The 14,095-nt window shown below is 43.1% G+C and overlaps 1 protein-coding gene across 4 annotated transcripts in view; it reads right to left on the bottom strand.

Moving 5' to 3' along the window:
* Positions 1–13,639, bottom strand: part of LOC115388435 (membrane-spanning 4-domains subfamily A member 4A-like) — a 76,879-nt gene extending 63,240 nt beyond the window's left edge. The window contains exons 1-8 of one of the 4 annotated variants that reach the window (XM_030091581.1): positions 13,515–13,639; positions 11,734–11,920; positions 7,702–7,812; positions 5,448–5,504; positions 4,871–5,029; positions 4,397–4,510; positions 3,601–3,696; positions 2,214–2,247 (exon numbers count right to left, since the gene is read on the bottom strand). In XM_030091581.1, coding sequence (XP_029947441.1) covers positions 2,214–2,247; positions 3,601–3,696; positions 4,397–4,510; positions 4,871–5,029; positions 5,448–5,504; positions 7,702–7,812; positions 11,734–11,874 — 712 coding nt within the window. In that variant the 5' untranslated portion in view covers positions 11,875–11,920; positions 13,515–13,639. Of the gene's footprint in view, positions 1–2,213; positions 2,248–2,965; positions 3,282–3,600; positions 3,697–4,396; positions 4,511–4,870; positions 5,030–5,447; positions 5,505–7,701; positions 7,813–11,733; positions 11,921–13,514 lie in introns of those variants that run through there. The other 3 variants (XM_030091580.1, XM_030091582.1, XM_030091583.1) reach the window with 3 other exon arrangements.
* Between the last annotated feature and the right edge of the window lie 456 nt (positions 13,640–14,095).

Genomic DNA, 14,095 nt, shown 5'->3' with positions numbered 1-14,095 from the left:
GAAGCAGTCCCTCCCCCCCTCTTACCCTGTTTGGTTGAAAATAAAAAGTTAAAACTTGGTGGGGAAGCGTCAATGAGGATAACAGGTGCATCAGTGCCGCCATGTCTCAGTTAAAAGCAGACTGTGTGTGTGGCTTGTGGTGGATGGGCGGGGGGGGGGGGGGGGGGGGGGGGGGCTTCCAGGTCGTCAGTCATCAGGGGATGTGTGTACTGTTTGCTGAATGTTACCTGCTAAAATGGAACAGCCCAGCGTGCTCGGGTGAAGTTCGTCCTGATGATAAAAAGCTGTAACCTTGCATAGCAGACGGGCCTACCTGATTCAGTTCCTAAATCCTGCAGATCCCATCTTGTAGCGCTCCATAGACCAGTGATTTCACCCGGTTAAAATGTTGCCGGCCCAATCAGGGGAAAGACGCGGGAGCTACGGGAGGAGCAGACGTGACGAGAAGACGTGACGACAGTGGGAAGCGCATGAAAGTTTGAAAACAATGGCGGCATGCGAAGCGATCTCCGTGGACACGGCAATATCTGCAGTTTTATGAGAAAGCGACTCAATTTCTTCTTTGAAAGAGGAGCACAGAACATCACTTAAAGTCTTTTTGTCAGGAAACGATGTCTCCTGCTTCTCAGCAGCAGCGCACATAAGCTCCGTCACACCGTGGCTTGATGTGGATTGGTCTGTGGTGAGTGTGTCGCGTGTCAATCAGAACGGTCGTCCAATCTGCTTCTTCTTCGGTTCGAACGGTCGTCCAATTGTCAACTACGGATTGTTTTGAAGGTCCCGCCTTTGAAATCAAATCGGAAGAGCGGCTACCCAGATGGACTTGTGAAATATTTCCGTGGCGGACATGAAACTGTCCATCTGGCGTGTCAGGTTAAAAAAGCTGGGCAGTTCCAGAAAAGAATATTGTCTTTGAAATAAAAATTGGAGGCTGTGCAGGAGCGCTGAAGCCAGGTGTTGAGGCTGAGCAGTCTGGAGAAGCATTCAGCGCCCCTGGAGAAGGTCAGCAAAGGTCCAGAGATAAAAAAACCGACCTTCCACAGCTCTCCAACAGGTTGAAAAGGTCTTTAAAATCTTGTTTAGTGACCTCCGACTGCCGCCGGGCCGTGTCGTTAGTGCCGACGTGCACGATGACCCGGCGGACAGTGGAAGGGAGGGACTGCAGGAGCTCCGGGAGTCCGTGGAGGATCGTGGGGACAGTAGCACCAGGAATACACCGCGTGACGGCGTTAAAAAAGCGAATATTCCTGATGCTACTGTCCCCAACAAGGAGTGACGTGGGGGGAAAAGAGGGGACGGCTGCGGGGAGACGACGTGGGTGTCAGGGGATGGGGAGCGCTCCGTCGGCGCAGCAGTGCTGCCGGCAGCAACCTCGCTGCTGGAGCGGTGGTCCTGGCCCTGGTCCTGGTTCCTGGATCCTGGTTATGCATTGTTTAGTGTGCTATTTTGGCCGGGATCTGGGTTTAAGTTCCACCTTGAGTGATTCTTGGTACTGCTGTGGCATAAGAAGCTGCGTTTGTGATGTGTTTGTGCACTGTATCAAAAAAAAACAAACAAAAACAAAAGAAAACTGAACTTAAAACCTAGTGACGCCCCTGGTGCAGACTGTAGACCGAGTGTCCAAGCTCACTGTTCAAGAATGTATCAGTCAGACTTTAATCATGTTAAGCACATAGCATCGCAGGTGTGTGAGCCCTGAAACCTTTTAGCAGGTAGCATGACTCAGAGTTACTTACTGAGAACATCCTTCTAACTCCACTGCTCCAAAAGTCTCTGCTGATTAAGCTGCTGGTGTTGTGTTTATCAGGTAATTATGAAGCAGTTCCAGACCAGAGGAGGGTTACTGAACTGAAGCATTTTAATTTCATAGAATAAACTCAAACCAAATCCATTTTGCACATTGATTTTCAAAGTATTATCTGATACATATTATTTCAGCAATCACTTTGCAGCTTGCATTCATATATTGACCTTCCTCTACGTTCTCCCTTAATCTCTCCTCGTTGCTTAATAAAAGTCAGAAGCAGAATCCACATTTAGCACCATGAAGCTCCTTCAAATACATTCTGAAAGCCATCATCTCATGAAAGCCTCTCATCGCTCATATTTTAAGCTTACAGAAAAAGAAAGACAAGCTCAAGCAGCAGGGTTGCAATGATCGGGGTTGATGTGTGTGGGTCAGTAAGGTTGGTAAGCTGTAGGCTCAGCAGAACCCAGAAACCCTGGGTCTCTGAAGTTGGGCGCCACCTGCAAGACAACAAAACACTGTCAGTGGGATTTTAACTCGCATTAAAAAAAATACACATTGTAACGACCAGGTAGGTCCTTACCTGTTTCACCCAGCAGGGGTAATGAAATGTTTTTCCTGATCTGACATCCAAATATGTAAAACTTGGTTCGCTGGGGATATTTAATCTGGGGCATGGTTTTGTGTTTGAAAAAAACGTATGGGCGTTATCACCTGGACATTGGTATCTGGGCGAGGTTGTTTATTTAAAGCTCGTGTCTGGAGTTTCCGTTTGTTTCCAATGTATGTACCATTTTTTAACAGAGCTTCAATGTGTCAGTCTGGTTCGATACTACAATATAATATTAGCATAAAGCAATATAAAAATTTATTTATGAGCCCCGCCTTCGTCTCATAGACCCCCATGTTATCCGAAAAAGCACCGGTCAGCGTCAGCCAATAGAGTTCGAGCTTCCGCCTTGTCGTGCTGTCAATCAACATGTGCACGCAGCCAGAGAGCACAGCCGCTCGCCCAGGCAGAGGAGAGTTAGCTACGGAGCAGCCGCCGCGCTTACCTCGGATATATCCATGTTCTGCTGAACATCCACCGTAAACAGCTAAACATGGAGGATGCTGTAGGACTCGGAGGCTCTCATTTTCATCCGACAGATAATTCGCGTGCACAATTAAAGGGGCGTGGCTTGGTCGCTCATAAAAGCAGAGGGAGGGCGGAAAAACCTCTCCCTTTCAAAACTCCGGACACGAGCTTTAAGGGGAAACAGTGCACCTGCTGCAGGAGGAGAGTGACGTCACACACCGCCCTGAAGGGAACTCACCTGCCGGAGGAGCGAGGCCGTGGAGTGTTTACCCGGAGGATCTGCACCTAGGGGAATATCACTTTGTGCCTTTGGGATTATACAATCGCTTGCCACGGAGCCACCGGGCTGGAGAGGAGGAGCATCGGGGACGAGAGAACTGTGGTTTTGCCGGGGCGTGCGTAATTAACGGCCGCCGGCCACTCAGTCGGTCCCCGTGCAGGGACGTGCGCCTCGAACTTTGGGGAACATTGGGGAAATACAGACGGGACTTTGTGAGCCTTTTGAGTTTGTGTTGGACTTCCCGCATTGGGCGGCGTTTTCTGTTAAAGTTTATTAGGAGTGCCCGAGCGGCGGGTTGCTTGTTTTCTGTTGGGAGGGTTTTGTCAGAATAAATGCGGGATTTTGTTGTCAATCTAAAGTTTGTCATCTGCCTATTAATCACCCCTGCTGATTGGTGTCTTCCGCCCATGACCTCTTAATGCGTAGTGGCAAGATGGAGGCTTGGAAGCGATAGGCGGATTGTTACAACATTGCAAATACAGTAATTTTATATACCTGAGGGTATGGCTGAGCAGGGGCAACAGATGCTGCTTGGAAATGGGGCGAAGCCTGATTGGTGACAGGACCTACAGCTTGAACAACTTGCGGCTCCTGAAAGATGAAAAATACAAAAGTGTCACTGAAGCCCCGTTCACATGAGAACGTTTCAAGTGGAAATGATTCATTTTTGCCTTTTTTAAATTGGAGAAAACAAAGTCCATTTCTGCTGAAACATCAGAAACACTGGAAAAGACATTTTTTTCATGTTGGGCCTCAAGTGGGGGGTGTTGCCTGTTTTTATGATGAAATCACACAAATGCAGCAGAGAGCAATACAATGGAAGCATTGACAGTGGGAGAACACGGACATACATATGGACAGACGTCCAAGTGGGACTGTTACTACAGTGAACGTCATCTCTACAACTATCAGCACCGGGAGAAAATGAACTGGGAGTCATGATACTCTGGAGGAAATCATTGTTCTTATTATGCATTTATTTGCACATGTGCAGAAATATAATCTACTACAACTGCATTCTTGATGCACAGTATTAGCATTTCCATCATCGACAGAAATAGAATCGAAGCGTTTTCAAAAGGTTCAACCTCTTTAGCTGTTCTCAACACAAGCACGATAAATAACATAAACACAGACACCAAAAACAGAACAAAAGTTGTGCATTTATTTCCCTTGAAAACGTTGCCGTGCAAACAGGCCCTGAGTTTCCTCAGCTGTACAGTCATTCATTTGAAGGATGAAATATGGTAAAACAACACTAACACAGATCAACAGTGAGGAGCTGACTCACCTCTGTGCAGCAGCAGCAGATTGCATTACAGGCGTATGCTGCCACGGTGATTGAGACAATGAGCTGCAGGAACTGGAACACAGCCACCACGACCGAAAAGCCACCATAATTAACCTGAAGAGAGTTTTAGTTAGTATCTGCACACAGGGAATTAGAGCTACATGGATACAAACTCATACTGAAAAGCTAAAGTAGAGAACAGCCACAAATCCACATTGTTTTTTGTACACTTTAGAGTAAAAGTAAAGCATCACAGGAGATTTGATGACAGACTGAAGTTTTCCTTTTTTTTTTTTTTTCTTTTAATCGAGACACTCACAGGTCAGGGGCATGTTGAGCAATGGCAATCTGAGCAGGAACATTAGTTATCCAAATGTTCTGTGCAAAACCCCAAAAAGGAGGAACCCTGTCTATAAAGGTGACTTCGTGCAACAAAAACTTTTCTGTGGTTAATATGGAGTTGTTTCAAATAACCATTAGACGTGCGGTGCGGTGATGGCGGCCGTAGGGGTTGTAGGGGTCATAGTAGTCGTAGGAGTAGTAGTCATAGACTACGGGATCCAGCGCATAGAGGAAGACACCAGCTACAGCAACAATTGCTGTAATAATGTTCAACACCAGAGACACGTTGATCTGGAGACAGAAGAGAGTCGAGACAAGTGATGAAAAGTTTGACAAAATCTAATGAAATTTTGAAAGTGTCTTATTGACGAAGATGAGAAACTGTCTCGTGATGAGTGACAACTCTGGTGTTTTAAAATGAAATCTAACTCATAGAATACTTCATTAAAGGATTAACCACCTTTCCAGACTCAAACCACAAGTCATAAGTTGTGATTGATTGGCTGACCTCCACATGCTTTTCATCACAAAATGATTAAAGCTGTCAAATATAAGTAAAAGATCCAAAACACAATAGTAAGCATGCCTTTTCGTTTGGGCTCAATACTTTATACACAGTCTCCAGCTGCTGTGCTTCTGACTATGACTTTGAGCTAAATTATTTATTTATTTATTTATTTTCTCAAAAGCAACTATCTGTGTCACTCACCAGATCACGGCTCACAGACTTCTCGGCAGCCACCGTCACAGATCCAGATGCAATGTACTGCAACATTTGTCAAATGAAGCATTTTTACATTCATATATAGAATAAATAAAACGAAAACACAGACCTTTCTGAAAAAAAGGAGCATTTTGTCAGTTGTGGTGATCACCGTTCCAATAATATAACACTGGCCTTCCACAAGGTTGTGTGTTCGGCCTGTTGTTATTCTCAATCAACAAGTTTTTTTCTGTGTGTTACAATTTCACAACACTGAAAATAGTTCTGCAGATGATGCATACTTCGATCAATAGAAAGAAATGTTGCAAGTATGTTAAATAAACTTACAGATGAGCTGAAGTCTAATTTTATAATGAAGGTCTGAGATATGAATTGTATCAGTTCAACACTGTCTTGAAAGTAAATGTGATCTACATGAGAGGTGAGAAGGCCATCCCTGAATGCAGCTCAACTGAGCCTTCTTGGCTCTTTCAAATAAAATCAAACCTCAGTCATAAAGGGAGATGGCCACCACCACCCACCTCCCATTGCTGAGCCAGGCAGGGCAAAAAAAATCACCACAATGTGAGGTCTTCATTTTTTGAAAAAGTCAAATCTGGAGGACCTCAGCCTTGACAAGAGTTCACAAATTAAAAATACATCTGACAGTAAAGTTACTAGATCATTAAGACACTAAATGGAGCCACTGCAGTGATTTCTAAAACCTGTCCAACGTGAAACCATCTTCTGGCACCACTTCAGCGCCAGGCAGCTGAATTCTGGGGTAGTGGAAGGTGGATGTTGCTGTTTTTAGGAAGATCAAAAAGTAGCAGATTGGTTTCATCAATATGGCTGCATCACATAAAATCACTTTCTTCGACTTTGCGACTTAAGGCCAGTACACACTACAGGATGATCGGGCCGAATTTTGCCCCGATCTTCTCCTCCAGATTAAAGACGGCAAAGGTCTGATTGTCGGCAGTATGCAAATGAGTTCGGGTCCGATCTTCCTGTGGTGTTCGGTGTGTTCAGAGATATTTTTTCCGGTCGGAGCCTGTCGGGAGGCGTCGGAAGGGGACATCATAGACAATGAACATGTTTAATATTTCCAATCGCAAATCCTGTTGTGTGTGGTGTGCTCGGAGAGGAGCCCATCAGCTCAGAACCAACCTGACCACACCCTCGAAATAAAGCTCCTTGATTGGTTGAACAGTTCCGCCTCACTGCTTAAAAAAAAAGAAAAAAAAATCCCCTCTCAGCTGTCAGTGCTGGAGACATGAATATATGTCTGTGAAACATATTCACTATATGACAGTGAAACAGAACAGTCAGAGCTCCTAAACCCAGCAGTACAGAAAGTGAGTGGTTAATCCTCAATAACTGTATCGCTCCTGGATGAACTGTATTTCCTCCAATGAAGGATGCAGCTGATGGAGCGATGCTGCTACGAATGAATAACCTCAGGGAATGAGCTCTCCGCTTATTATTACTACTGGAGATGAATGTAAATATAGGAATGAAGGTAAACCGCACAAAGTGACGCTGGACTACGTGAGATCTGCAAGAGTGAGGAGCCTTTGAGGTAACTTTACTCTCATCTTTACCTGTCTTTAAAAAGAACCTTAGCTGTCAAATTGAATCGAAGACAGTATGAACCTTTACCAACAAAAAAAAAGTTTATTCAGTTTCTGTTGACTTTTTATTAAAAAAAAAAAAAAGATGTTTTTCTATAGATCTATGAAATGAAACTCAAACATGTCACCACATGACTGCATCAGTGCTATAATCATCATTTCAGCCTCTGAGCTGATGATTTCACTGTGAATACACTAATAATCTATAAAATGCCCATTTCACTGATATGCTGTGATGGATAGTTTCACAGTTTGGGCAGAAGAGCTGGACGTTGTTTCATGACAGGTAGAAGAAAAGGTGATTCCTGGAGCTTATGTCCTGTAATTTTTTTTTTTTTTTTTTTATAAAAGAGGCAGATTTGAGTACTGATACATTTATATTGATCTGTACCTCTCATAATGTGATGTAAACCTTAGTCAACTGCTCCATTCTCAGACTTACCTAGCCTTGAACTCAAGAATCTACACAGTGATGTTCTGAAAATAACTCGAGTTCCATGAATGACCATGCCAAAGCTCTGCGTCTGAAATCATGTACACTGTGTCCTTCTCTTGATAATAACTGTACAGTATGTGAAGAAGGACAGAGTTGACTTAAAGGCTGAGGAACATAAAACTGAACTCACGATCGAAGCTCCCCAAACATAGATCCCGCTGTAAACTCCCAGTGAATGGTGGTGGACAGCCGCCGCGATCCCAAACAGCAGTGTCAACACTCCAATTATGATCTGAACAGTCTGCAGAGAAACCACAGGAGACCAGACTGATCACAAGCTGTTTGAATCTGAAACTTAAAAGTCTTTAATTTCATTGGACCATCAATGTCAGATTGATGATAGAAGTCAAATAAAATTATGAAAGACAAGACATAATTCCTTCTGGCCCTCTCACATATATATTCACCTTTCACATCCATATATTTTCATTTTCACTCACACACATACTGTATCCTCTCACATGCATACATTCTCATAAATAAATAGACATGTATGCATATGTACAAAGAAAATACGTGTATGTACGAGAAGTATGTATGTATATGTAACCCGGTGGTAATTGTGAAATTATTACCACGTATTTTTCTGTGATGGTGATCAGTATTCCTATTTCATCCCAGTATTGAAAATTATTGGATAAGGAATATTTATATTTGACTGATTCATGTATTTCTCTTTTGGTTTTGTTTGCTGCTTGACTGAAGGTGATTCAGAAAAGAATTGTATTATTTCAAAGAATGATATTATTTTGTTCAAATAACGTGATGTGTTTGAAGTATCATATTTCACCACTCTGATTGGTTGCTGATGATTAGAGGGGGTGTGGTTTTTTTGGACCTGGGGTGTGAAAAAAAAAAGAGGGGTTCGGTTGGAGACGGTGCAGTCGGGAGATGTCTGAATGTATTCAGACGTTGTTTCTGAGACTGGGCCGTGATTTGTCCTCACTTGGACCAAGTGTTAGCAAGGCTGAGGGTTCTTGTTTCGGGGACGGTGAGGAGACCCCCAGAAGTTTCAGTTTGGACTGAGTTAGGTGGGACCGTGAGCGTCGCCATTTTTTTCCCTTTGGTATTTCCGCGTTCGCCGACACAGCGTCGGAGCAGGGAAGAGAGAGACTCGGGGAAATAATCGGACGGAGTTCGAAGCTGGAAGCCACGAGGCTGTGGATTATACCTGTCGGAGTGTAACTTTTTTTCCCGGACTTGTGGATTACTTTTGTTATTTGGGTTTTTTTTTCTTTCTCAAGGACTATCAGGCCTGCAACGAGTTTTTTTTTCATCCCTCGCGTGATCTCCGGAGCGTGAGTACTGTGTGTGTGAGTGAGTGTGGGCCCACCATTTGCTGACTTTTGTGATTTTGAACCGTTCTTACCTTTCTTGTTGTATTTGATTATTGCATTGCAGTGTTGGTTTGAGTATAATTGTGTTTATATTGCAAGGAAGTTTATTGATTAGAGGAAGTGGGTGATTGAAGTGTGTTTTTGGTATTTGCATTTTCCTATTATTGTTCATTAAATACGTTCCCTGTTTTATATATCTCTGGGTTGCAATATTATTCTTAAGTAGTTAGAAATTGGCATTTAAGAGTTTATTTTTTGGGGTTTTATAACAACCATCGAACCCAAGCACCCATCCTTCTCAGCTACAGAGGTGACACGGGTGCTACATATACAAGAGAAGTATATAAGTGTGTGTGCGAGTGAGTATAGTAGAAAAGGAAGTGACTATACTGGATAAGGAAGTTCATCATTTATTGCACTGTGATTGGCTGAGAAGCTCAAGCAGGCGGGTCTTGCTCAGATCAGTCGACATTGCAGGTGTAGTGGAGTCTGAGCACTGCTGAAAGCCTCTGGGGTGTTGGGAAATATTTTATCATCCCCAGAAACGGCCAGGTCCTTCTCCTCATGGCTTGAGCAGCAGGTGACAGGTTCATCTGCTCCAGACTGGACTCACAGCAGGGTGGAAAGTGAGAAATTCTCCAGACCTGCCAATTTCAAAGTGGCTTCAGCAGGTCAAGCAGTGGCTTATTGTGATTCTATTAGCTTAAAGGTATAGTGGACGATTTTCTCAAAAGTCGAAGCCAAACGTCTGTTACTCGTTTTTTGAAAAACGCGGATGCGCCAGACCATCCTATCATGCTCCCGAGGAAACGCCTATCAATTGTCGTAAGCATTTCTCCAGCATGATTGACATGTTGGAGGACCAATAGTTGAGATTCGCATCATGCAAATCATTGGCTTAAAACATCGTCCACTATACCTTTAAGTTGGCCATGTATTTTAACTGTAAACAGTTTCACAAATGTGGAATTTGAACCATCTGACATTTCAAAGTTGAGATGTAGAGGGAATGGTCAGTCTGTTGTGATTCACCCTTGAAAAGATCTGTGACATTATTTTGGCCTGTGCAATTTTCCATAATATTGCATTGACCAGTGGCGTGTGTTTTGATGTGCTGTGAGAGATTGTGAACAGACCCCCAAGAATATGGACCCAGGTCCACATATTGCTACGGAATATGGACACCCCATATAATTGATTATTAGTGACTGCAATATTTAAGGAACACCACCTAATAAGTATTAGTAGTACTTGAGTCGTTTGGGTGGGAAAACCTCCTTTCCTGGAGTTTTTGTATTACCCCATTAAATTTTTCAAATGTCGTAACTTTCATCTTACTCTCGTAACCTTAATCACATTTTTCTTTTTATTTGACTTCCTGGTATGCACTTGTTTACCATGTTTAAAGGGTGCACATGTATCACATTTTCATGACATTACGAAACTACTACGGGGTCTGGATAACCTATTATGCTCTCTACTTATCAACCCAATAGGGATAATCACACTGCGTTTTCCTGATCATTGTCAACTGTCCTTGAAAAATACAAGTGTCAGCATCCCCCAGAGACATGCAGAGCCTGTTTCTGCCTATATAAATGCAACAAGCAGTAGGTTGGGGAAACAACAAAACCCAGAAAAAAAGAACAGATTCAGCTGCAAGACATTATTTTCCACAGTTAATTATTTTTAACTAAACTGGAGGGGGTATTCAGTCATGGGATCTTGGTTCCCTGGGTCTATTTTCTATGGGGGTCCATTTACAATCTCACACCGGTACCACAAGAGGACCTGATGAACCAGGGAACCAATAGAGCCTCCACAGGGGGCTGTACAGAGGAGACAGGACCCAATGAACTGCTGCTGAAATGTAAAGTTTACTTTAAAGGAATACTCCTTCCGGTGGTCCAGGGGACGGGGTATTAGCACATGAAGTAAATCCGAATGGTTATAAAACATTTTAAAAGACGTGTTTTCTTTTCAATCCGTTAAAATAACGTTTTGATACACACACATCTGCACAAGCATAGTGCTCCGCGGAAGGATATACCGGCGCACAGCGGCTGAGTCTATGGCTTCTACTGCTGTGCTCCGGTATATCCTTCCGCGGAGCACTGTGCATGCAGAGGTCTGTGTGTATCAAAACGTTATTTCAATGGATTGAAAAGAAAACACGGCTTTTAAAATGTTTTATAACCATTCGGATTTACTTCACGTGCTAATACGCCGTCCCCTGGACCACTGGAAGGAGTATTTTGTCCACTTTCTCAGTCTGGCTCTGTCTCCTCTTCACCTCCCGCAGGTGAGCTAAGCTAACTACGATGCTAACAGCTGGGAGCCAGTCGCTGGACGAACGGACACAATCAAGGTATTTATGAGCTTATCTCACTGTTTAAATGATTGGGATAGGGCGTGGGTTCAAAATATTTGGAGTATTCCCTTACAGTTTAGCAAATGCTCTATTTAATCAGTGATGTAATGCTAGTGGCCTAGAGACAACATTTTAGCTAAAGGGAGATTAAATTCACTGGAAAACATTTAATCAAACAATTTATTCAGACTTCAATGAATTGTTATTAATTTTGTTCAGTGTCTTATTGATTCTCTGGGTGAGGCTTCTGAACCACTCAGGGTGTGACATGTGAAAGAGCATGGCTTTCAACCACTGCATTTATCAACACCTGAGATCGGTGAGATATGGAAGTTTTCTGAATTTCACATGGGCTCTATCGTACAGTGAGATCAGCGCTCAGATCTACACCCATTTCAGCACAAGATTGATAAATGAGGGCCAGTGTGTTCAGGTCTGTCTGTTAGAAACTCACCCCGAGTGCCTTGGGATGTCCCTTCCTGAACTTGTGTCTTTCATCCAGCGGTGGCTGCTGTTCCTCGCTGGGAGCCGCCGGGAGCACGTGGGTGACCACCATCACATTTCCCGAGGTGTAGGACACAGCAGAAGAAGCCATGTTCCTCGTCCAGACGTTCCTGCGATCTTCTGAGCTGCTCCAGTCGCTGTAACATTTAAAACCACAGGTTGATCAAAAATCGCTGTTAGGAACGGTGGTAGCACAAACACATGGCACTCATTTACAGGACATTGGTAGGTCACGATATCTGCAGATCATGTGTGTTTTGTGCTTTGTGTGTCAAAAGCCACAATGAAATGCTGCTTTCCACGGACTTGCTGGGAAGAAAATGGTGCATTGTGCTTCCAGAGATTTTTGGGTTGCTAAAACCTCTTTCACACTGATCTCGTTCACATCTCGCATCGTCGTGGACTGTGTCAGGTTGATCTTTGGATTAAATTCCATGTGGATTGTCCTGCATGACTGTGTATGCATGCGTAAAACAGTATAGAAGACCAGGTGAAGCATCATTTCTACCTGTGATTTCGAGGAGGACGGTACGTGGACTGACGCACGATGGATATAATGAACCTGGAAGGCGTAATTTCACACCATAAAAGAACCAATACTGTTACCTCATATCTAACCTCCATAGACTTTAATGCACTGCTGCTTCACCGAGAACTTCCACCATATGGCGGCATGTAGGCACCAGAGATATATACAATATAAGCTTGATAGGCATGTCAGCACGGGGTCTATGTGTCTTATTTCTATGCTCGTCATACCCATGCTGTTATGCAGGTTCTGGGGCAACGTGAAGTCGAGTTGTCTGGACTTTAGTGTTGAAAACACGGCATATGAAATTACTAAGAATTCATAATATAAAAGTACTCCATTGTGCCAGGGGTGCTAAAACAGCTTATTATTGACAAAAAGTGACTTTAGCTTGCTTGGAAAAGAATGATATGGGTCCTTTAAATTTCAATCATAAACAGGAAATGTGTAAATCAGGGAAAATGGTGTTGAGTTTAGAGTGAATGTCATGATGGAGGAAGATGTGGCAGCTTTGCTTCACACTCATCTGATGTGTTTTGTTCTATCTGCTGCTACAGTACAATGCAGAGCAATTCAGCATTCAGCTAAGAAATGTTTTATCCCCCCCACTGTGAAGAATGGACAGAAGAAGATGAGAGACACCGTTTAGAAAGGACTGTATCCACTCTTAACATATGAAGCAGAAATGATTGAACAAATTCTACAAATCCTACAGATATTTAATGAAACTTCAGCGTGAACAAATGTGCAAAAGAACAAATTTAAGATGAGTCTCTCTGTGGCCAGTTCACTGTGGACTTTGTTTGAAAACCATACATGAATTGAGATGATAAATTATTAAAACATGGCTTTGTGTTACATCTGTTAGACTGCTCCTCGCCTGCACATGTACGCCGGCATCCCCCCATGCTCATGGGCACGATATTTCATGGTTTGTTGTTTTTACCCTTTTTCCGCATTTTAAGTATCCTTTCTTTCACATGTTTAGTGTTTTAATCTGTATACTTGTTTTAACTTTAGCTGCATTGATTCTTTTTTTTTTTTTTTTTTTTTTTTTTTTTTTTTTTTTGCATTTTCGGCTCCATTTTGTATTTTTTTCCAGCGGTTTATGCCACTTAGTAAAGATTCTTTAATTTTTACCTCTCTAATGAAACTACCATAACAGATTTTTCCCAGCTCTGTATTCTGTGAGAAGATCTTACCTGAATACTTTAGGACAGCAACAGTTCAGGTCCAGACGAGTCTCTTCTTGTTTCAAGCAAGACTTGACAAAAAGATTCTATGAAAAGACAGTTGTCTCACTGATCCCAGGCAAACCCAAACTCACCCATAGACGTCATTTCAGTGCTCTGAAGAGGATGTGGCTTTCTGTTTATGTGAAACTGGAGTTACTGCCATAAGATGGTGTTTGAGTCTGACAGTGTTTCGGGGCAGTTCTGTGGCTCAGATGTGAAAGGCAAGCAGAGACAGAAGTTCATGTTTTCAAACACAGGGCCAAAAGTCGAAGGCTGAGCTGAGGCAACTCAAATCAGCTCAACTTTATTTCTAGACCACTTTCAAAACACTCAGGTCTGAAGAAAGATCAACAGATTCAGACAGAGGAGGCTGCGACGGACCTTCAGGACGAAGAGCCAAGCACAGGCAACGGTTACTGACTCCAGGATATAGATAGATAGATAGATAGATATTTGTTGCATCTCTGACATTGCTTACAACACAGTAAAGTGTTGCTTTGTAAGTGGATGACTTTAACTTCCTGTAAATCCTGCGGTCTGATAACCTT

Source organism: Salarias fasciatus, chromosome 5 (genome assembly GCF_902148845.1).
Source record: "Salarias fasciatus chromosome 5, fSalaFa1.1, whole genome shotgun sequence".
Taxonomy (NCBI): Eukaryota; Metazoa; Chordata; class Actinopteri; order Blenniiformes; family Blenniidae; genus Salarias; species Salarias fasciatus.
The sequence above is the reverse complement of the archived record's forward strand: the minus strand, read 5'-3'. Positions and strand labels throughout refer to the sequence as shown.